This window comes from Neurospora tetrasperma, assembly GCF_000213175.1.
Source record: "Neurospora tetrasperma FGSC 2508 unplaced genomic scaffold NEUTE1scaffold_5, whole genome shotgun sequence".
Classification (NCBI taxonomy): domain Eukaryota; kingdom Fungi; phylum Ascomycota; class Sordariomycetes; order Sordariales; family Sordariaceae; genus Neurospora; species Neurospora tetrasperma.
Window position 1 is genome coordinate 1055717 of NW_009799103.1, and position 23382 is coordinate 1079098.

Here is a 23382-nt window from a genome sequence, read left to right on the forward strand (position 1 = left end):
TCCAAGCCCCAGGATTGGTGCCCGCCTAGGTCAACATGTGCAGTCGTGTCCAGTAGTCTGGCAGGCATGACAGGATTTCTTTCACTTTGCTCGGAAATATGCAGTACATGCAGGTTATGAACAGGTCATTGGGGCTCTCGAGTCCCCCGGACGATCAAGTTCTGTCCTACACGACCGCTGTTAACCTTCCATGTTTGCTGATGAGAGATACCGGACCTTTTGCCCATTTATTTCTGCTCCTGCATCTCTAGACTAGGACCCTGTTTACCGGCCCCAAATCTTCTCAACAGGCAACCCGGAGGAATCCAGGAATAGATGCCTTTTTGGCATTATTCGACAAGGTTTTTAGGCTGAACTTGATGGCTCGCGGGCTTGATTATCTGGGCGACTCTTAATACCAAAGACCAATTCACCTCACTATCCTCTTCCATCCAATGCTATCTCGTTCTTCTCTGTTTTCATGGCTTCCTGTGTCTGCTAAAAATCTCTGCGCATACTTGAGAAGCTCGGGTATATAACGTGTATCACCTCGAGTCTTCGGTGCCGTGTTCATCGACGGATGTTCCGCCAAGTTATGATATCACACGGGTATCCACTGTCGATGATACAACGTCCCCGAGTACATCGGCAAGATGACAAGCGATTAGCGAACAAATCTGCAGTGATGCATGTTCAGCACCATCTGGACGGAACTACAGAATATCGTACTATCTATGACAACTGATATCAAGGAATCCAGCTACCAGAATCGACAAAGGACCGCACAATAACTGGAAGGTGGCAGCAAACGTGTCTGTGATACAGCTAACGCGGCCACGACTTTTTGACAGCTCGTGTATCGTTTCACCCATCATGTGCCGGTTACACCCTTCGCCTTCATGGTCTTATGTCCGGAAGTAGCAAAATGAAACAATAGCATGCATGAGAAGGTATTAGACGTGTGCTGTCTCCTAAGATGCGGAAAACCGTCTGGTTCACTCGAGCTTTACCGGTTAGCAGTGGGAGTTGAGCTCAGATTTAGCTTCGACGTCTACAGGATAATCCCGGCCTATCAGTACCTACCATCACTTCTAACAAGCGTCGAAATGGTTCTGCGATCGTTCAGCACAGCCCTCTTCCCCCTCTTTCTCCTTTCAGAGGTCTCTCTAGGATTATTGGCAGGATCACCCAGACATAAGCATGAGATCCGTGACATTCCCAGCGCCCTAACCAGCACTCAGATCGAGAATGAAACCACACAATACTACTATACCGATTCCTACTCCTCCCTCCCACCATTCTGGCCACCACGACCAACACCACACAGCTCAACGACGACGACGACATCAACAGAATCAAATCCATACCCTCAGACAGATTCCTACACTCCCAGCAGCTGGAACTTCAGCACACCTAGCACCACTTGGAATTGGACCAGCTACTCCGACACGTCCACCACTGCGCCCTCGAACTTCACGACACCTACTACCACTTGGAACTTTACGGTCCCCTATACTACCTGGTCAAGCTACTCAGACACCTGGGGAGACCATAACACCTACCCAACACCCAGCAGTCCTGTCACAGATAAGACCACGACCATCTTCGTGATCAAGACCCTCACTTCCTTCACCACCACCGTCGTGTCCAGGACTGTCAAGCGGTCGACAAAGGAGCCAATCATAACATCCAAGTCTTTTACATTCAAGACCACCCCGTTTGCCAACCTGACAACATTTACCTCCCCCAAGTGGACGACGGTGCCCATTGCTTCGCTGACGGGAACGCCGTTTTGTTCGAACGCGGCAGACCCGCAAAATGGAGTTGGAAATCATTGTGTGTGTGAGAATGGGGAGACGGTGGGTGTGATTCCTTTTAGTAAGGGGTCGAATGCTAGTGATTATCAGCCTTGTGCATATACTACTGTTGGGTAGAGGATGAAAGAGGCCGGTGACGGGAGTGATGGTTGGGACATTGCGACGGGAAAAAGTCCGGATTGAAGCTATAGGATGTGAGTTTTAGGAAGTTCTTCAACAAGGTCCGCTGGCTCAATGGCAGAGCGTCTGACTACGAATCAGGAGGTTCCAGGTTCGACCCCTGGGTGGATCGAGTTATTTTTTCTTTTGCTTTTTTCTTTCCCCTTCCCTTATACTTCCATCATCACCACAGTACAACCACATCAATCTTCGTTGAGACCATCTATTCTTTTGCTTGAACTTGCGGCAGAGCATTCAATCATGACTGTGACACCCAAACGTCGTACACACCACCGTCAGCCCTCCGTTCGAATAAAGTGCCGATAGTGGAGCAACCGTCCTCTTCAAAACCCACTTTTCAGATACTGTCATCATCATCTTTGACATGCAGCTTGCACACGCAGTACTGTAGTGTACTGTACGGGCATGCACTTGAACCAGGCACTGTGAAATAAGAATTCGGTCCTTCAAAATGACGGTCGGAGCCTCATCTCAACTCTACTTCAAAATCACCCCCGAATCCCTTCTTCCCAGCTTCTCCACTACTTTCCCCGCACCCGCTCCCTCGCGTGCTCTTCGTTCCCTCTCCTCCTTCTCCTCCCTCCTTCTCCTCTTTCTACTCCTCAAATCCGTCCCATGCAGCTTATCCATCAACCCCGGAATCGCACCAAGCTCCACATTGAACAGTTCATGATGGGCATCATGATCCCTCGCCATTTCCAGCACCCCAAACAATTTGAAATCGTACCCGCTATGCACCGTCGCCGTCTCCACCAGCATGATAGCTAAATAAGTCCAAAACGTCAGGATATGCACACCCAACACCATCGCGGGGATCGCAATCGGTAAGGTGTTGGCAAAGATGTGTTCGATGGGGTGCGCGTATTGAGCGGATAAAGCCGTGGGCGCAGTGAACTCGTGATGCTTCTTGTGAATCATCTTGTAGAAGCGCGGGGTGTGGAGGAGCCGGTGGATGTAATAGAAGATGGATTCGCGGGCCATGATGCACAAGGGAATCTGCCAGGCCATTTCGCTCCAGAAGTCAGGCGGGGAGGCAGAGATGTGAAACCGGGAGCCCTGGCCGGAGCGGATGGCAAGGGTGGTGAGGGCTAACGAAGACAAGATGTTGAAGCATTGGTTGCGCAGGACGATGAGGGCGCAGTGGCGGATTTCGGCGGCAGATGGTTGTTTGAAAGGCGGTTGGATTTTGTGGCGCGCGGAGAAGGAGGGGAAGAGGGGGTCGAGGAAGGTGTATGATACCGCGGGGATCCAGAAGAAGAGGAGTTGGGTTAGGAGAGTGCCCCAGAATTCGATCTGGTATGGAGAGTAGGTTTGGACAAGGTGAGTCCAGAGGGCAAGAGGGGAGCCCATGTTAACTGGCGATGTTGTCGTGACAGATGAACTTGGTGGTTTGGTTGGAAGTAGGTGGTGCTAGAACACCGGATGAACCGCGACGACGACGACAACAACGGTCGTGTAGTTCTAGTCTTACTAGCCTAGGCTAGAACCGGTTATAAGCGGCCTGAAAAGTCTGGTGTGGAGGAATACCTCGGCCTGTCCATCCCATAGCACATGCGGCGGTCGCATTAGAGGTTAGTGTACCCCAGACTATTGAGCAAATCATTAGGCCAACAGACCCAGATCGCCGCCGGTTTCTGCCACTTCGCCCAAAGCGGTTGCGATGGGGAGACACCTAGATCGCGAAACCCCGCGGTCTTGGGGACGAATTGCCCGGCTACAGCAACGTGCCCTTCGTAAGTGTAAACCGGGCACACCTTCTGGCATGTCATTTTCTATCCATTTACTGAAATCATTGTTTGGCTGTACTGTCACCCAAAAAAAAGGGAAAAGACATGCAGAGTCTATTCTTCAATGTCTATACCGTATCTAATGCAAGGTTACCACGCTATGCTGACCACTTGTCTACCTCTTCTCCATCTCTAACTCCCCATTACTATCAACATTACCACCGCCTGCCCTGAGCTCACTTATTACTGCTCACTTATTACCTACTTCACTCAATGAAGTACCTACCAACTATCCTCTAAAACCCTCCTCTCTCTCTCCAGTCCCTCCACCTCCGCTTCCAACCTCCTTATCGCTCTTCCCACCTCGTCCACCACCACCTGCCAGGGACCTACCGCAGTTGAACCCGTCGGCTCCTCAGCTCGATACCTCCTCACTCTACAGGCGTTGGCAGCCAAAGCTAGGAGATCGATGTCCTGCGAGTCTGGTGAGGGGGTACGCAATTTTGCGGCCGTGGATGTGGTCGCTGCCTGGAGAATACTGACCATTGTATCCTGTTCTCCCTGGAGGGACATTTTGGTTAGGTTGAGAACTGTGACGAGGATAGTGAGTTGGTGGAGACGATGGGAGCTGATTTTGTTTTTGGGTAGAAGCATGGTTTCGGCTGTGGAGACAGCATGGCTAGAGGTAGGAACGGGCAGGTGACCGCCGGGAAGAGAGACCGCGAAAGAATCGGGAGCAGAGAAATCAAGGTCGGCGTCGGGGGGAGGGGGTAAAGGTTTCGAGAGAGAATCAGAAACAGAAAAGGGGGATGAGGGCCTGGAGCTGAAATCTGAGGTTGGCCTTGTAGAGGAGGTAGAAACAGGGGAAGGAGAGCGGGAAGAAGAACGGGAAGAAAAGAGCGAACGGAACATCATGGTGAGTAATTTGAGTAGGATCAAGGAATTTTGGGCTTTAAGGTCGTTCGGGTAGTAACGATGAAAGCGTGCCCGAGAGAGTGAACGGCTGCTAGAAGCACCTGTACTTGCCTGCTTTGCCCGTACCTGACAGGAGCTTGATCTTGATATTCGAAAATGAGTGTTTGGCACGCGCTCCTCGTTACTTACCCCCAGCTCCTACTTTTCTGATGTTCTGATTATGAAATTGTGACTTCGATGTTGAGACGGGAAATAATTACATGACGGGATACAACGGGGGCTTTATACCTGAGTACTGGCTCGAGGCAACAATGGCGGGTGGTTCAATCTATTCAAAACACAATGTCGTTGTTCTTGTGATTCTTCTAGTATGTTCTGCCCGTATTCTTTGTTCGAAAACTAGTTCACATTATGGGGACGTGAGTGGCTGAGTGGCCGAGGTGAAGTCAAAGAGGAACAGGACCATTGTTCCTGCCTTCTTTTGCTTTGTCTTTGAGGCGTCATAGAATCAACGACATATCCCTTTGCCAATTGCCTCCAAGTGACTCGTGAGGTTTGTAGTGCGTTCGAGGCAATTGGCGACGCTGTCGCCGTGGTCGTGTTCGTGGTCCAGATTTAGCTCGACGGCGACAAGATTCAAGATCTCGGCGGAAAGATGTACAATGTTGAGCATCGCTGTCGATGCAATATGAATCTGCTTGGAAGGAGAAGCAGGATATCTTTTGTTGTTGCCCACTTTGTTCGAAGCTTACCCATCCGCGACCGGAGAAGACGAGTATGTTTGATGTCGGTCGTGTCTCGTCCCCAATCTGGCAATTGTAGTGTAGTCATGGTGGACTCTCAAAAGGCACTTGGCAAAAAGGAGGTTTCGTGGACATTTCGGTCACATCCATTCACTCTTAAGGAACCATGGTTCGAGTCGCTGACCCGTTCTCGTCGAGCTGCATTTTTAAGTGATAGGTGATCATTTGCAACTCGGTTTGGACTGTCTGACGTTTGATGATTCTTACGACTGGACCTCCCGTTCCGCAGTGGTCTCGGCCCCGAAGCTTTGATCATCCCGGCTATGTAGGTAAGTAAGCAACCACGACCCGCAACCTACAAGGTCACACTAACTTGAAGCATCCATCAACTTCCGAAGACGCCGAATTAATTAAGTCCAAGTCTCGTTGATGTGTCCATTGATCAAGACCCGTCACAAGTCAATGCTGATTGATCATCCAGACGTAGTGTTGACCTTCGATTTCTTGCACATCAACGGCACTCTTACTTACCAAGAACATCGAGACCCCGCATGTTCAGGGATCAATAAGCCAAACAGATACTACCATAACCGAAAAGGGTATCAAGCTTTCTCTCTCGGACAAGAACTCACCATCCATTCATCTGGAGAAGTTGCGATCGAAATGAAAGACGTGAAGCATGACAGCGCAGTCGTACAAACAGAAAGTACTTCGTGTTGGGTCTCAGTGATCGTTTGCTTAAGTTCCAATTCAATATAGCTCGTTAGGTTATTCTGCCGCTCTTTTCCCTTACAGGAAGTCGGAGCTCCCCATCAGCAACTCCCGTCCTGTGCTTATAAACCTGTCCCCCCCCCCAATTCTCCATGTCGTCATCGTTTTTTGCGACTCCCATCAAACAAACCAAAACGCCATCATACTAACCAAAGTTAAACAATTTCAACCCAACCATCACAATGGCTCTCAGAACCATCCTCGTCACCGGCGCGACCGGCCAACAGGGCGGCGCCGTAGTCCGCGCCCTCCTCAACCACCGCAATTTCGACGCCTCCTCCCTCAAGATCCTCGCCCTTACCCGCAACGCCTCCAGTCCCTCGGCCCAGCACCTCGCCGACTCCAGCAAGGGCATCGTCCAGCTGATCCAGGGAGACTCGACCAACCCCAAGCCCATCTTCGACGCCCAGCCCAAGGGCTCCATCGACTCCCTCTTCGTTGTTACGACGATGGGCAAGCAGCCCGAGGAGCAGCAGGCGATCCCGCTCATCGACACGGCCGTCGAGCATGGCGTCAAGCAGGTCATCTTCTCATCGGTTGACCGCGGCGGCGACGTGAAGAGCTGGGACAACCCGTGCCCGGAGATCCCCCACTTCGTGGCCAAGCACAATATCGAGCTGCACATTCGCAACAAGGCCGAGAGAGACCCGTCCCAATTCTCTTGGACCATCCTACGCCCCGTCGCCTTTATGGACAACTTTAACCCCGGCATCTTCTGCAAGCTTTTTTCGGCCATGTGGCGCGCCGCCCTTAAGCCCACCACCAAGCTGCAACTCACAGGCGTCCGCGACATTGGTCTGTTCGCCGCCGAAGCCTTTTACAACTCGACCGAGTACGATGGAAAGGCCGTGGGCATCGCGGGCGACGAGTTGACTCTGGACGAGGCGCGCGAGAAGTTCAAGAAGGTTACTGGCAAGGAGTTGCCCGAGACGTTCACCTTCCTCGGTACCCTAATGCTCTGGATGGTCAAGGAGATGGGCGCCATGTTTGCCTTTTTTGAGAACCAGGGGTATGGGGTGGATATAGAGGCCACCAAGAAGATTGTGCCGACAGAGGACTTTGAGACGTGGCTGAAGGAGAGCAGCAAGTGGAAGTAGGAGGACACCGATGTCGAGCGGAGGCGTACGATACCCTTTTTCTGTCCTGTTTGTTTCCTTTTGTCCGGATTTGCTTGTGGACTAAGTCTTTGCGTCCAAATAGTTACCACTAATTGAGTGCATGATAGACAAAGGTTGGGTCGAACTGTTGTGGAATTGTGCCGAGTGTCTGCTAGTGATGTCAGCCCTACCGCTTGGTTTCAAGGCCTTACTAGGCTTCGCTAGTCCGGATCGTAGCGCAGGTTGAGTAAAACCACATTCAGGGACACTGAAGCGGTACGCTATGTACCTAAGTTTGAACAAAGGGGACACAAAAGGCTCTCAAGGGTATCATCAAAGTGGTAGTGTCGCGGAACACTAGCAGGTGCACCCCATATCTCAGGAACAGCCTCTTGCATAGCCTGTTCAGATTACACGATGATTCATTCTGATGGGATATGGTGTTACATCCTCAGAATGTCCGCGCTGGAGCGGGCGTGGTGCGGGGAATCAAATGATCGCCCGTCTTACACCGGGACCGAGAAGGATCATCATAGTGTATATATTGTTGCCTGCTGGCCCTTGTCCCTGCCAAACAGAGTACACGTGTACTTACGTACCCAACGAATATTATATAAACCACTTGAAGCCCTTTCAACTTTACTGGGAGGGAGTCGTCAGCACAAGCTGAACTCAAGCTCCGGACTAGACTAACTGAAAAATATATTAATCGAGAGGAAAAAAGAAGACGAAAAAACCGTTGCGAATCCGCGCCTACCTTGCAAGTAAATTTCAACCATGGCCTCCGCCAAATCCATCCTCGACCAAATCCTCCACCGCTACACCTTGCACCGGGATTCGCCTACTTCCACAAAGGACAAACTCCACGGCGCCGCCTTCCTCGTCGTTGACAAATCCGGCCCCATCTACGCCGGCGCAGCCGGCCACACCTCCCTCCCCATCAATGCCTCGACCCCCGCCTTCTCAACCGACTCCTTCCTCTGGGTCGCCTCCCTCACCAAGCTCCTCACCACCATTTGCCTGATGCAACTCGTCCAGCAAGGCAAGCTTCATCTGGATGAGGACGTCCGTGAAAAGTTGCCGGAACTGACCAAATGGGGGATCTTGCGGGGTTTTGAGGAGGAGGAAAAGAAAGGTGAAGAGCAGGGAAAAAAAGCGATACTGGAAGAGATCACCAAGCCGATTACTGCCCGCCAGTTACTTACGCACTCTGTCGGTTTATCTTATGACTTGGGTCATCCGCTGCTGGAGAGGTGGGCGAAAGAAGTCGGCAAAAAGGGGAACACAAACTCGATGACGGTGGAAGGGTGGACGACTCCCCTTTTGTTTTCCCCCGGCGAAGGGTGGGTATACGGCACGGGATTGGATTGGGCAGGCGTTTTGTTGGAGCGGGTTTTGGCCTCCTCCTCCTCCTTCCCTGAAAGTGAAGATGAGATGACGACGACGACGACGACGACGACGCTGGGACGTTACATGCGCGAGAACATCTTTGCGCCGTTGGGGATGGAGTGCTCAACTCTGAAACCGGCTACTGAACTCCTGGAAAACCCGGAAAAGAGAATCAAAGACAAGCTGGTCCGCATGGCGCTGAGGGATGCGAAGACGGGCGAGCTGTCGCTGGGAGAATTGCCAATCTCAACAGCGTGGGATCCCAAGGCGGAGAGCGGGGGTGCAGGGTTGTGGACTACGGCGGAGGAGTATGGGAAGGTTTTGGCGGCGGTCTTGAGGGCTGCCTCGGGCTCAGAGGAGGGGGAGAGGGAGCTGGGGCTCACGAAGGAGACGGTTGATCAGATGTTTAGTCCGCAGTTGAATGAGAAGGGCCTGGAAATGATCAAGGAGATGGGGAGGGCGTTTCATGCGGGCATCATGCCAGAGTTTCCGGAAGGGTTCGACGCGGTCGATCATGGCTTGGGCGGACTGCTGAATATGGAGGATGTGGAGGGCAAGAGGCGGAAGGGAAGTATGATGTGGCATGGATACTGCAATTCGCATTGGGTAAGTTTGTTCTACTATGGTACTATCATGGACTGACGGCTAACGTTTTGGAATGCAGTGGATTGATCGCGAAACGGGCATTGGTGCATGCCTCCTAGTTGAACAGTTTCCCTTTGCCGACCCGGTGGTCATCCAGCTGTACGACGACCTCGAGCGGGCCGTTTATGGGGAGCTGGTCCCCGAGTGGAAGAAGATCACGGCTGCTGTTGTCTAGTTGCCATGCTATCCAGAAATTGGCCGTATTCTGGTTATGAGTTACATCCACAGGGAACCCCGGGTTCCTGGGGATAAAATCAGGCGCTTGAGAGTCAATAGTTGGAAATGTCTCAAAATAGGGTTCAAGGAAAAATGTGAAACCTTTTTTTCAAGTGCAAAAGAACTTTGACCCCAAACACTCGCAGGATGCTAGAATACCTTAGATGATAGGCTTAGTTATAATCTTCAAAGGAGGTCGAATGTATTACTAAGATGTATTACAAAGTATTGTTGATGATGAAGGTATGCCAACATTGAAAAATGTTTTATCCAAAATGAAACCTTGTATAACCACATAAAAAAACTAGTTTTAGCTCCCTCAGGCTGGCTGGACCCTGTTTTGACAGCTCAGGAACCTGGTATTTCCTCTATGGATGACCAGAAGTAGCAGATCTCTGATCCAACTCCTTTAGCAGTCCTTCAGGAAATCCACTGTTAGTCTATTGACTACAAACTTCTTCAGTAGCTGCACTAGTATCGCTACTAGTAGCCGATTGCATTTGCTCCAGAAACTCCCTGCAACCGTCGACAAGCTTGCTGATTATCTCAGACTCTTTGCCGTTGCCTGCCTCTGCAACAGCCTTCAAATCTTCGCCCAAGTAAGTGGGCAATTTATCCAACCTCGCGGGCGGATGATCTTCACCTCCCTTGTAGTTAACTCGCTGTTGCATTTCGGGCCCAAAGGTATCCATGACTTCTTCCAAGAACAATGTCGCCTCGTCAAACAGTTGCAGATAGTCAAGCTGGAGAAGACCTTCCAAAAGCGTCTGGACAGAGTCACCAACCAGCTGCAGCATCTCGATAGGCGACAGCTTCGACAGAACCGCTTTGCGACGCAGATACTCCTCGCTCTTCTCGTCCAATTTGGGTGGCGCAACTGAATAGGCGCCTGTCGTCGTGCCGTTCACGCCTTCTCCGTCCAACAACCCATTCGACTCCCGAGTAGAACCAACGAGGGTACGTGGAGTTCCTCGATATCGTTCAAGCTGGAGACGATGCATGGCCAGATGCTCCATGTAGGCAATCTCGTTGTAAGAGTCTTCTTCGGCAAAACCATAGCGATAATACAGAGTTCTCCGAATCTTGACAGACTGGGCGAAACCAGACCTGCTTGCAAGATCGGGAGGGCCGTCCCAGCCTACCGGTGGCTTGATCGCCAGTTGGTAGTTGTGGATAATAGCGACAGGGTCCTTCACTCCAAGGAAGCCGCTCTTGAATATGCTGTCATCGAGGTAGGTTTCGTTAAGCTTGAACATGTTGTCCCACACAGGTAAGGTTGGATCGGCAGCACGCGCCGCATGGTACAAGTAGGCCGCAGCCTCGAGAACGTAGGTGAAGGCGGCAAACTGATGGCCCATTTCGCTATGCACAAGCCTTGCGCGGAAGTCCAGGAGGCCGGCCCAAACTGGTTCGTTCTTGAGGAGGAAGAACTCCTCTGGGTCTTCCGCAATCCCTATTTGTCGGAAGCGGAGCAACTTGTCTTCGTAGGTAAAGTCCTCGAGCAGGAACTCGGTGGTGTCCTGGATGCGCTCCCTGTACTCCCACTTGAATGCCTTATCTTTGCTTACACTGTTGGGATCATGGAGGCGAAGCGCATCCACCACTCTTTGGCCCGTCTTTTGCATTTCGTTGAAGGGATTGATGACTTCCTCCTCCATGATATGGCGGATATCAACCCACAGGTGGAAGGAGAAGATGAGGGAAGACGTTATAGCATGCCTCTTGAGCGCTTCCTGCCAGTCTAGCAGCAGTAGTGGTTCGGCTGGGAGTTTGGGGGGGACCTGCCCATTTTTCTTGAGGGCCTTTAACAAAGAACCCTCTGTGATCATCTGGAAGCTGATTGTGTTTTCGAAATCCTGCCAGGTCTTCATGTTATGTGCGCCATAAACAACCTTTTTCCGGGCTGAAGGTGGCAGCATGGGAACTTTTCCAGGAGGCACGTTCTTCAGGGTCCGGTATATGGTACAGTAGGACAGGAACCCTAACCAATCTGCCTCGTCTCTCCAGAGACGCTCATCATGTTCCTCCTGGCTCAGACCATCGTACGAGTCGTAATCAATGTGCTCAATGCCAATCTGGATGAAGAGCATATCCATCATGAAGGTATACTGGGTAAGCTCGGGATGGAACTTGAGCGCCTTCATCAGGTCCCACTCGAGCATGTGGAATAGCTCGAAGGCGGCGTTGGTAATGACGGCCAAGGTGTTGAGATGGACAGACCGGTCATACCAGTAGTCACACCATCGTTCCTGAACGTAGTTTCGGATGGTGTTGAAGTCTTCGAAGAAGCAGTAAACCATCATGTAGAAGTCGAACTCGTCGTCCTCGTCGTCCTCATCTGCCGAGGGCAGGCCCCAATCGAACGTGTCCAGCCACGAAGTGTCGTCATTATTGTCTGTCGTGGAGGGGCGCGGGGATACCTTCGTCTCGCTATGGCGTTCTTTACGCGGCTTCTTCTTTTTGCTCTTGTGTGATTTTTTGGACCTTGTGGATTTTTGGTCGTCTTCAGACGGTGGATCGCCTTGGTTGTCATCTTCGGCTGCGTCGGGGGACGTCTGGACTTCGAGATGAGTAAACATGTTGATAAGATCGGACAGGCCCATTGGGTTTTTCTCGTCAGGCTTCTCGTTTTTGGTGACCTTGCGGCGAGCCGAGGTCAGGGCTTCGAACTTGGCGAGGATTCGTTCGAGGACGTTGATGATGTGGGCGTGGGTCTGGTTGCTTTCCTGGAGCTTTCGGTCGGCCGGTCGCTTGGCGGCGGCGCCACTAAAGAACTTGAAGCTTTTCTTGCGCAGGTTGACAACATCGCGGAGGATGTTGACGGCGGCATCGGGGATCTGCTCGGGCTCGGCGTTTTGGGCGATCTTGAGGGCGAGAACCTCGAGTTCAGTCCAATGGACAGATTTGGCGCTTTCGATGTTGGTCTCGAGGCGGGGGTCGGCGAGAGGAGTGACTGTGGCTTTGGCTCGGGCCTTTTTCTGCCGTCGCGACTCCTTTCCAGGCGCCGGAGTTGTCTCGACGACTTCGGTCTGAACTTCTGGGGTAGTGCCATTCTGTTTTCGGGACACGACCTTGTCGGCGGTTTGCTTGACCCAGCTGGTGAATTGGGCCTGGGCAAGCTTGTAACGAGCCCATGTACCGCGGCCCACTCGATTCTCGGTCGATTCCATGACTCAATGAAGAGCGATTCTGGTGGTGAGCGTGTTTGCGTGTGTCGACTTCAGACGAAATTTGTTTCTGTTGGGATGGGTTGTTTGGTGTCACTTCGTGCAAGAAGGTAGCTTCGGCACCAATCGAATGGTCGTACTGTGTAAAAATAAAACAAACACGTTACGGTCAGTACCTGACATTACACCTTCAAGTTGGCTATACTTACTCTTATGACGTATCCAACTGTCTTGATTATCTCTTCAAACTTGATGTCAAGGCAATTCTTCTCTGGAAGAATCTTTAGGAATTTCTGGTCGTTTGTTTTCGGATCGTTGTGACCCCTATCACAATCTAACAACGGCCTTTTCTAGCCAAACGAAGCGAGCCGTGTTGAACTGTCATGTTCGGTTTGTCGAACGACGTGACGGGAAGACGCGACCCGAATTATTCGACTGTGTTCGATGCCAGATCGATTGTGTGGGGCCTTACAACTGCGGGACAGTCAAGCTCGGCAGGGCATCAACTTCGCGCGCCAGCACCAAATCCGTACAAGTCATCGTTTTGAGAACGACAACGAGAGCTCATAACCACCTTCAATGAAGCAATCAATTCACGCTAGGTTGCGGAGGTGACATGTACCTTGATTCCACACAGTCGGATTGGAATCGAACACAGACGGATTATCCAAACGTGCCAAAAAGGCGGGGAGCTCCCCCTGCGCCCTGCAAGTGGCCTGTGCTCTTGGCGGGGTTACTTCAGCATCCCCTCGTCGACTTGAATGGTACACTACATCAAGACCAGTGGTGCCTACCAAGGCAGACATAACAACACCTACATAACGGTAGATAACTTGCAGACAAACGTCGAGAGTCACACTGAATTGTCCATTGGTATATGAGCACACCTTATTGCTGCCATGGCTGTCCGCTTCAAGGTCAAAAGCCCATGATGAGCTGGGCTTTCTAAAAGAAAATCGAGAAAGGCATGTACCACTAATGCACAAGTCTCGCCATGGGCATCAGGGGCGGCGTCAGCCCGGTTCTTCACCTGTTGCACAACCTCGGCTTTCGCTCTCTCTCTCTCTCTCACCATCTATTTTCTACACAGATACATCCATCAACATCCTTCACTTTGAACGCCAACCCAAATGGGCTCCAACGATGTGCCGCCCGCCCATTGCCCATCATGGGTAGTCCCCACGAGTACCGCTCTGCTCGGCATTGGCGTGCTGTTCTGGGACGCGACCTATATCCTCATGACGCGGCGCGCTTTAGCCACCAAAACCTACGGCATGCCGCTCCTGGCTCTCGCCCTCAACGTTTCGTGGGAGCTCGTCTATGCCATTTACGTTAGCGAGATGATACTGGAGAAACTGGGCTTTGCCTTCTGGCTCTTGCTGGACATTGGCCTCATCTACACCACCGTCCGCTTCGGTCCCGAGGCCTGGCGTCATACAAACCCCTGGGTAGGCCGGAATATCGGCTGGCTTTTTGCCCTTATGACCGCCGTTGGATGCGTGGGCCACTACGCCTTTGCTGCCTGGTGGATGTCCGAGCCTCACCGCGGTTCCGGCGATAAGACGGGCAAGTTCTGGGCGGGCCAGGATGCATATGATGCCACCGAAGTGGCCTTTTGGTCTGCCGCCGTCTGTCAACTTGCCGGCAGCGCGGGAAGTCTCGCCATGCTCATAACCCGGGGTCATTCTGGGGGAACAAGCTATCTAATTTGGTAGGTTCCAACCCTTCCATTGCTTTCTCCTTCTCCGTGGGTATCCATCCGTACATGGCAAAGGCAGACAAGTCCGCGATTCGGAATCGGCTTCGACCAAGGCGGTATCGTCCCCGCTGAGACAGGGACCATTTCGCAAACATTTGCGAGTTTGACAAGCGGCCATCGTTTCACATACAATGCCACAAACGCGCCTTGCGCTTAGAAAGACCCATCGCAATCACAGACATTTTCAAGCAAATATCACTAACAAGTACGCCAGGCTATGTCGAGCACTCGGCACACTGATCGGTTTGGTGTTTGCCAACGTCTTCCTCTGGTGGTTCTGGCCAGAAGCTCATGGCTTCGTCTTCAGCCCCTTTGCCGTATTCTTATGGGGAACTTCTCTCGTGTGCGATATCTTGTATCCTTTCGTACTGTGGCAGGTCCGCCGGTCTGAGGTGTTGCTTTCAGACGGTACGCTCGCGATGTCAAGTGCTGGTCAGGCCACCTTAGCAGCCCCCGGGAACCACGAGAAGAAGAAGCAATAAGGTCTTCGCGTCTGCAAGCACTTTTCCCCCTAGATCCCAAAATGTGTCTCTGCTTGAGACTTTCTCGCCTCCAAGCTGCATATACCTTCCATCATGTGCTTCCTCTGTGGTTGTCGTCGGCCTTAGGACTCTCGTTGCGTGCATGGTGGTACCAAGATGGCCAATACCAATTCAGCTTCGCATGCATCAAGAGGACAGCCGGTAGTGGCATACATGGATACTAACGTATATAGCCCTATACACAGTGTGTTTCATATGCCCGCCATCTTGACAGGAACTGTTGTTGCATTCTATTCCCGTAGGGCAGGGACAAGTTGACGGTCAACCAGCATCGAATGGTACATATTTAGTCAAGAGCCTCGATGATGAACGCGTCAAAGTGAAACAACCGCCTGCATGAACGACCGAGACAAGCATCATGTTTGCACTTTGGGTCAGCTCCCACCATTCCACTCCTATCCTCGAGCAGGCAAAACGGAGCTCAAGCAGGGAATATCGTCCAGTCAGTTCTTTGAGCAACCATTTTGGGCACCCCGTATCGGTGAGAAGGGTCCGAGGTACTGGTACGCGAGCCCGGACCCCAGCACTGGGATTTTCTCGACGACTTGACAGGTCGCAATGGGTGGTCGTGATCGCTCACATGATCGTTCACACCATGCTAGAGATTCACACAGGCTCACCTGGCCGCCACGGGATATCAGAAAGCAAGCATCTGGGGAACCCCTGGGACAACAGACGGGGACTCGGACAGATTGTTCATCGTCAATATGCTTGTATCTCTCGGAAGGCCCGTCCGAGACATCAAGGGTCCTTTCCCCTTTCAATCCCCCAATTTTACCGACGAGTGTCCTTCTGGTTCAAACCGTCGGCGATTTCTTCGCTTGTTCCTTGCATTCGCCAGGTAGCCTGATTGGTGACTGACCGAATGACCTATCAACTGACTTAACCGTACAGCTCATACAGTCCGACACTAGTAACGCACACTCAGCTTGCTCATGGCCGTGCAATGGAAACAGTATCAGAAGGACTCGAAACCCGCAACGGATTCTGGTAGGCTTAAGGTATCCCCTACACGGGAAGATCTCAACGAACTTGACTGTGATGTGATTCACTGATCATCGTCAGCTTTCTCGACCCTGCATACTGGGTAACATCACAGAGCGGACTATCATGTCCTGACACTTGTCAAACGTGATGTGATCACCTTCCTCGCATACAATCTTTGGTTCCTATCTGCTCTACCACACAGTCCTTCCTCTTTAAAACCATAGCAAACTTTGCTTCTCATTGCCCTTCGCAAGACCATCCCAGACTTGGAATGGATTGCCCGCGCCTGCACGTCTATCTATAGATTTAGACTTCCGAAGCCATTCCATATCACATTTTAGTGCAGCCCAGTGTGACTAGAGGTAGGTTACAAATCACATTTCCCAACTACTCCTTTGCCCCGCAACTCATTATTGGACGCCGTACCTGGCCGCGCTTGTCTCGGACGTAGCTGGTGCCGGGCGATCTCGATCATGGATATGGAATCCATGGAAGCTAGGGGACTTTTATCCGTTTCCATCTAAGCTTCTGTTTCCTCAGAGACAGTGCACATAGTCGGTCAAGGTATCAGTCCTGGAAGTAGCTATACTTCTGCATTCAACAAGAAAGCTGTCAAACGAAGCAGCAAGCAACAATCACGAGCAACATGCAATCCCATTCACTAACAGCTTTTATAACTACATTGAGCTGGGCCGTCTACAAGTCCTGTTAGCGCGTTAGTGAATTTCGCGGGCGGTTTCCATGCGAAGCCCCACTCGCACTAACGATCGGTTACTGCACGAACCGTACGCTCCGCACAACGCTCGCCGAGGAAATTGTTAGGCCTAGTATCTAATATATATAAAATGTTAAGGGCTGACCTCAAACTCCGGTACGCTGTAAGTGAAGGGGGGCTCTCGGATGGCGCAGCCCCCTGGCAGAAAAAGAAAGGAAATGGGAAATAGTAACGATTGAAAACTAATTTACAAATCTAGCCTTTCAACCTTTCGATCGCCTACAGGTTTGGAAGGGTAGGTAAAGCACCTCAATGTAGCTCTACATGGGCCACAACCCCAGACTCCAGCCTTACACCCCTCACACACGCGCAGCGGCGAAGCCGCCCCGAACACTAGTGGTACACTATCAACCTCTAGACTTCATTAGTAACAGTTAGCTCTGTGATGAACATCTCACCATCGATTATAAGACAGCGGAAGTATTGAGAGTACTCGTAAAATTCATGTCATGATTTTCGAAGTTTGTCTGTCTGCCTGGTGCTCAAGTGTGTTGTGCAACGTCAGTACCTATCCCTCTTGAAGTCTGGTCTTGATGCCGCTGACAGTTGCACCGGTCCTGTCAGTCAGAAACTAGAGGTACCTAGGTAGCAAGCAGTTCATCTTCACTCCGGCTGATCACATGAGAGTTTGCACATGCGGTCAGTCCGCTTGGTGGCTCGGCTGCCTCATTCCTAAACCCCAGTCAGTGTCTTGTACGACAAGGGACAGAAGCGATGCATTTCAGGTACTAGTCTAGTGTAGAGAACAGTAGCAAGGCTCCAAGGGGTACGTGGGGAATGCTTGCTTGTCTCTTCGGACGTCTCCTCCGGGCTCCGATCGCAGTATCTAATTTCCTATTCGTCCACTCACCGACACTAAGATCTGTACATCTGAGACCTCGCCGTCGCCGTCGCCGAATTCCTTTCCCTGCAGGGACCATCGCTAAACTAGACCCTTTGCCTTTCTTGTCCGGGGGACTAGCGTACACAGTAAGCTTCGAAAAAGAAAGAAACAACGGAAAAAGAAGAAAAAAAAAGAAAAGAAAAGAGAACGTAAGTAGAAGAAGTAGAGGTACTCAACGATCTGTTCAAGACCCCTAGAGACGGCGAGAACTGAAAAGCACCGGATCACCTATGTAGGTGACTACTCATAAACCAGTGAACCCTAGATCGACAGAGATCTTACCATTTCTTTCGGACCTTTCAGCCGACATGGTTCTGATTTACCTAGCTGAAAGTCTAGAACTTCAACAACTAGTCAGGTGGTAGGTACAGTTCCTTTCTGTCAGTCGCCGGGAAAGTCTCAGAAACCTGTGTTCACCGTGGTAGCTGGAGTACGGCGATAAGGCTGGCCAGGCTCTTATAATAGATACACTGTCAATATTAGTAGGTACTATAGTCACAACAACCAAGTACGTACATGACATGAGGTTTGAAGGCTTCACCAAGGTGAACGTAACATGGCAAAGGTGATCCGCCGGTTGTTGGCTGACTGATAATCGCTTTCAGCTCGTATCTATAAGGTTTATTACAGCTATTTATTTCTCATCTAATCCCAAGGCAAGATGGCCGAGCGGTCTAAGGCGCCACGTTAAGGTTAACCCTTAATCCTCATCTGAGAAATCCGTGGTCCGAAAGGGCGTGGGTTCGAATCCCACTCTTGTCAATCACATACACTTGTTCGTATCCATCTTCGCTCAGGTGGATCTTTCACTTTTTGATTTTTCTGCGGTGGTTTGGATGATAGCCGGGATACCGTTGTTGGGGTTAGTAGCGGGAAAAACTGAGAGATGTCGACGATCTCCCAGATGGCGTTCTCCTTTTTTGGCTGGCTCTGTCATGCATTACATGGTGATTATGTAGAGAGATGAAATGATACTATATCGGCAGTGGACTTGTAGCCCCCTACTAGAGAGTGTATGCTCAGCGATTCATGGCTTGCTGCTGCTGAACATGTACCAACCAATGCTGGGCTTAGTCCAGCTACTAGATAAACAGTGAGGCCGGGTGTTATCAGAGACAAATGTTGAAGCCTGGATGTGAAACCACTTCGTTGTCTTCGCTGGCATGGATGCTTGATTCGGTCAATATATCCCAATACACGGAAGGCAGATTGTTCAAGCGATGTTGTGCAGTCAGACGGTTGTCCATAGCACGAGTGCACCGCAGCCCTCTTTGGCGCATATTAAGACCTGCATCGACCCTCGGATTCAACAACAAGTAAACAAGCTGCATGGCGCAGCGGAAGCGCGCCGGGCTCATAACCCGGAGGTCACTCGATCGAAACGAGTTGCAGCTACTCAGCTTTTTCTTTTTTTTATCTTTCTCGCTTTTTCACTTTCCTGCGTTGATTTCTTTTTCTCCGTTTCTCTGTAATATGCTTGTGGAGTCCCTGATGTGTAAGCCGAAGTGGACCAAAGAGTTCTCCGGGCGGGTTTAGGTTGTCTGGGTCCTTCTGGGTCCCTTCCGTTCAAGGTCTCCACTACGGCCCGGTCCGCTCCGCTCCGGGAGTCCGGGTCCGGCTTTGGCTTTGTGACTTGTAGCTTGGCTGGTCATCTCGAGTGTCGTCCTTGTTGACTGCTGTGAGGACAACGCGGGTTTGTGATGACTACCTATGTTATACCTACGTACCTAACCTTGCTAACCTCCCTGGCTCTTTCTATGTTGATTACTTGGCAGTTGTTGTGCTCATTTCAGATGAGTTGTACAGTCTACATGTATAAATTCCCATTGAGGTTTTAGTCTTGACCCCCAAACTTCAATTGCCAACCATCGTGGTCACCTATGCTGTACCCTCGTTCAAAACTTATTGTCAGAGCTATGGACACATCTATCACTTTCACCTTCACGTACTTGGCCATCAGAACAATGCGTGAAGGGGATGGGATTTGACGGGGGAAGGAGCAGCGTGTAAGCTACTGCTGAGTAAGCCACCCCACCACCCGTTGACCTCTTCTCCTTTTTTTTTTTTTTTTTTTTTTTTTCCACTTAATGTGGGATAACGATGGTGGTATGCACATTGATGCTTTTAGAGTCAGGCTATCATCAGCAAATTTAGGATCGGGCTTAGGATCAGGATCATCTGTTTGTAAGCGGATGTCATCTGTTGGTGGGGGAGGTAGAGCTGCAACGTTCAATTCTTCATCTTACCCCCCACGCACAACCAAAACACAACACATCCCACTCCCGTCATTGATGCTGATCATTCTGCTTACACCCTCCTCCATGTTTAACCATGAGTGCGGTCCTTTCTATGACCACCCGAAGCCCCCCGGAAATGGCAATGCCAACCATCGTTGTATAATATTGCAGCAGGGTCGCTGATGTCACATGTCAGACGGGATTTTCCGAAAAGAAAACCATCTCTAAAGCTTACGGAGCTGTTTATAACCGGCGTCTCTGGTCAAGAGTCTGCTAAGACTTGTACAATATCAAGCTGACATCAGACGGCGCGCGCGGGGGAAGGACATCGAGAGAAGCTTGTCACATGGTGGCTTGCAGGATAAGCAGATCAAAAGTCAGAGTCAGTTATGACATATGGCGGGCAATTTGCAAAGTGATTGTCTTGCTGGTTTATCAGTGAGCAGTGAAGCAGTCTGAGATAGGATTAGTAGGGCTTTGTTCAGGAACCACGGTCAAGAAAGGAAGGAGCACAGAAGCAACTATAACACGACTGTTCCCGAAGAAAGCTTGACTAGGATGCGCCGAAGGCGGCAGAAGGGACACTCGTGCCTTGCCCTGTACATCGGTGCCTTGCCCTGTACATCGACAAGCTTGTGATAGAAACAGTGAGGTGCCCCATTTCCCTCACGCTCCGTTTTTGACAAATGAGCTTGAAAACGTCGGGAGCCAGATAAGGAAAGCCCGGTGTAGCTTATCATATATCATCGAGGCATGGATGGGGCGATGGTCTGGCGTTGCTAGGAGGTAGCCCCAAAAAGAAATTCGGTGTAACCCCAACCGAGTCTTAGGACAGATCTGATATAACTCGGTGAGCCGGCCAGATGGTAAGACCCATGGAAGATTGGATGCTCGATGAAACTGTGGGGTCTTATAGGGCCGCATTAAAAACCAGGAAGGAGGTCGGGACTTTGCCAAATGAAACCCCAGAATGTTCCATGACATGAAGGTACACGCTGCCACGTGGTTAGAGGTAGCTAGTTCGAGGACTGAGACACGTGCGGGATGACGATCGAATGTCTGGCTTCGGATTATAGTATCTGATGAGGGATCTTCACATGCTTACTCGGTTGAATTAAATTTTCCAGGTGTATGGGCCGAGTTGAATAGTTGTCTGGATAAAAATATGACGAAGATGCGACTGAACATATAGCCGCGAAAATATGAAACGGTGCAGATTAACCGACATCATGTGAAAGATGTCATCGTTATGGGGAAATCTGGGGGCTGATTCCAATGTCCCATGAGGGTCAAATTTGTGCATATCAATTTTCAAGCCCGGTTGGTTTGGGTCAATGCACCGGATCCTCGAGCCGAAGGTCGTTGAGTTTCTGGTCGAGATGCAGCGTAGGCTACCGTCGACCCGTCACTTCAAGTGCCGGCGCTGCCTCCTTTCTGGTCGTCGAAGGTCGACATTAGTTCTCCCGGAGAACAACACTCTCCACCAACGAACCTTGGTAGAAGTTGTCCCTTTTGGGCGGCTGGCATGCTGTGCCGAGCGATCTGCGCGCCATGCTATAGCTGATACATACAGCGATACGGCCACATGGCAGGGTACACATACGTAAGCTGCCGCAGCTATGTGTGGAGCCTGCAATCTTCTGGGTTGGCGACTCTTGTGGGTTAGGGGAGAGTTTGTGGCGTATATACTAGGTGGTTGAACATGTACAGAAGCTATTCAGCACCCAATGGCCTTGGACTTGGAAACCACCGCCAAGCCATGTGTACTGCCCAACTGCTAGACTCGGGTTTTCGGAAACCATCGGTCAAGGCTGACAGGACCGTTGAAGCGTTGATACATGCTGTAGGCAGGTAGAGCCATGAAGCCGGAAATTAGGACTTCGGGTGGACGGACCGTCAAAGGATCGGGTGCCCCGATGTCAACGGCGGTGGTGCAACATGGGTATGCCGAGCCTGCCCGACCATGTCTCTCCAACGGCTCGCTTGAACTTGGCCTGAACTTGCTGGGCCCTGCAGGGAAGAACCAGACCATAAACATATGCCATCCATATGCAGCCCTCAGAGACCCAGGTTTGAGAGAAGGTCATGTCGCAGAAATCCCATGGAACAGTTAGTCTTGGCGTGTTCTGAGGTACAACCTTGGGGACCATGGAGGTTCGTCTCTCTAAGGGCGTCCATCTCGGGCGTTGACAGGAAGTTGAGGTCGATCAATATGGAAAAGTCTTATCCTGTTTGCAAGGTACTCCAGATTCGACGAGCGTCGGCGTGTCGGGCCCGTTGGCCCTGGACTGGAGTGTCGGGTCGTGAAGGTACCTCTAGTGGCTGTGGTGAGGCCGCTACAGGGCCGCTATTAAATCAGCTTTAGGTGTCATTTTAGATCCCTAACTCCCGTCCGGGCACCCTTACCACACTGATTCATCAGCATCTTTTTCTCATTTGTGACATTTCCTCATTGCCGATAGCTTACTGACCATGGACACACACACACGGCAGACTCAGACCGGTGAAAAGAGCTAAGGCCTTTACGGTGTTCAACACTCGGACGGGGTGGGGGTAGTATTGTGCCACTGGCCAGGATTCAATGCCATCCACGGAGTACAAAGCTGGCCATGTACTGGTACTTGATTCCCAACTTCATCACATGTTGGACGAGCGAAGCGGGTGATGGCCCTCGGTGGCCCTGCTGGCATCCGACCCGATACAAGGAAAAGCTGGAAAGCCGGTCCTACTGAAGTATCAAGAAAGAAACGAAGAGATTCGGAAATGTTCCAGATTATGCAATACGATAACTGCAGCTTGATGTCGCAAAGCACAAGGCGGTTTCTTGAGTGTTGGTCGTTGAAAGGTGCAGTGGGTACGATATGGGCAATTGTAGAGGGGCACTTCCACTTGTGGCGGCTGGTAGGCAGATGCCCGGCAAATTACCCCGCCCGCTATCGCTAGGTACCTTACGGTGGCCCAAGTGTGCGTTAGGCCGTTTATCCAAAAGTTCCAAAGACAAAAGTCTATACCAACTGCAGGCATTAGGCTTGTACTGGGGGGTGGTATCAAATCCTTGTGCATACCTCTAACCTTAATAAGCTGTCTCCCGCAAAGTCAACTCCCATTGATTCTCATCAACTCCCCTTGACTCCCCTCGACTCCCCTTGACTTCTATTGATTCCTATTAATTCTCATTGCTTCATTGCTTCATTGCTTCATTGCTTCATTGCTTCATTGCTTCATTGCTTCATTGCTTCATTGCTTCATTGCTTCATTGCTTCATTGCTTCATTGCTTCATTGCTTCATTGCTTCATTGCTTCATTGCTTCATTGCTTTATTGCTTCATTACTTTATTACTTTATTACTTCTTTCTTTCGAACGGGGTCTGTGAAGATTTTAAGTAGTAGTATAAATAGATATTGCAATAGCTTAGTTCGTTCTTCTCCAAATTTCGGAGTTGGGGTACTTAGGGGGTTCTAAGCGCCAAGGCTTCCCTTTCAAGGGAGGGGGAGGGGGGGGGGGGGGGGGCCTTGGGGCTTAAAATCCCCCAAATAAAGAAATAATACAAAT

The 23382-nt window shown here is 50.9% G+C and overlaps 9 protein-coding genes across 9 annotated transcripts; 6 read left to right on the plus strand and 3 right to left on the minus strand.

Annotated features, from left to right (window-relative positions):
- Positions 1-1085: 1085 nt before the first annotated feature.
- Positions 1086-2013, plus strand: NEUTE1DRAFT_147817 (uncharacterized protein; the record flags this gene model as incomplete). The annotated part of the gene is made up of 1 exon (XM_009854806.1): positions 1086-2013. The coding sequence occupies one exon, from the start codon at positions 1086-1088 to the stop codon at positions 1911-1913; it is 828 nt and encodes a 275-aa protein (XP_009853108.1).
- Positions 2014-2313: 300 nt separating this feature from the next.
- On the minus strand, positions 2314-3326 carry NEUTE1DRAFT_102694 (uncharacterized protein; the record flags this gene model as incomplete). The annotated part of the gene is made up of 2 exons (XM_009854807.1): positions 2314-2399; positions 2576-3326. 2 exons carry the CDS (start codon positions 3324-3326, stop codon positions 2314-2316), a joined length of 837 nt encoding a protein of 278 aa, XP_009853109.1.
- A 215-nt stretch (positions 3327-3541) lies between these two features.
- On the minus strand, positions 3542-4276 carry NEUTE1DRAFT_46919 (uncharacterized protein; the record flags this gene model as incomplete). Its single annotated transcript, XM_009854452.1, has 2 exons — positions 3542-3748; positions 4097-4276. 2 exons carry the CDS (start codon positions 4274-4276, stop codon positions 3542-3544), a joined length of 387 nt encoding a protein of 128 aa, XP_009852754.1.
- A 2038-nt stretch (positions 4277-6314) lies between these two features.
- On the plus strand, positions 6315-7370 carry NEUTE1DRAFT_85415 (uncharacterized protein; the record flags this gene model as incomplete). Its single annotated transcript, XM_009854808.1, has 1 exon — positions 6315-7370. The coding sequence occupies one exon, from the start codon at positions 6315-6317 to the stop codon at positions 7227-7229; it is 915 nt and encodes a 304-aa protein (XP_009853110.1).
- A 567-nt stretch (positions 7371-7937) lies between these two features.
- NEUTE1DRAFT_85416 (uncharacterized protein) lies at positions 7938-9648 on the plus strand (the record flags this gene model as incomplete). Its single annotated transcript, XM_009854809.1, has 3 exons — positions 7938-8621; positions 8664-9224; positions 9283-9648. The coding sequence occupies 3 exons, from the start codon at positions 8007-8009 to the stop codon at positions 9436-9438; spliced, it is 1332 nt and encodes a 443-aa protein (XP_009853111.1).
- A 33-nt stretch (positions 9649-9681) lies between these two features.
- On the minus strand, positions 9682-12649 carry NEUTE1DRAFT_147820 (uncharacterized protein; the record flags this gene model as incomplete). Its single annotated transcript, XM_009854810.1, has 1 exon — positions 9682-12649. The coding sequence occupies one exon, from the start codon at positions 12647-12649 to the stop codon at positions 9920-9922; it is 2730 nt and encodes a 909-aa protein (XP_009853112.1).
- Positions 12650-13749: 1100 nt separating this feature from the next.
- NEUTE1DRAFT_66736 (uncharacterized protein) lies at positions 13750-14954 on the plus strand (the record flags this gene model as incomplete). The annotated part of the gene is made up of 2 exons (XM_009854811.1): positions 13750-14357; positions 14620-14954. 2 exons carry the CDS (start codon positions 13777-13779, stop codon positions 14885-14887), a joined length of 849 nt encoding a protein of 282 aa, XP_009853113.1.
- A 60-nt stretch (positions 14955-15014) lies between these two features.
- NEUTE1DRAFT_117706 (uncharacterized protein) lies at positions 15015-15238 on the plus strand (the record flags this gene model as incomplete). The annotated part of the gene is made up of 1 exon (XM_009854812.1): positions 15015-15238. The coding sequence occupies one exon, from the start codon at positions 15044-15046 to the stop codon at positions 15203-15205; it is 162 nt and encodes a 53-aa protein (XP_009853114.1).
- A 1920-nt stretch (positions 15239-17158) lies between these two features.
- Positions 17159-17957, plus strand: NEUTE1DRAFT_47920 (uncharacterized protein; the record flags this gene model as incomplete). Its single annotated transcript, XM_009854514.1, has 4 exons — positions 17159-17209; positions 17454-17475; positions 17714-17741; positions 17858-17957. The coding sequence occupies 4 exons, from the start codon at positions 17159-17161 to the stop codon at positions 17955-17957; spliced, it is 201 nt and encodes a 66-aa protein (XP_009852816.1).
- Positions 17958-23382: the final 5425 nt, after the last annotated feature.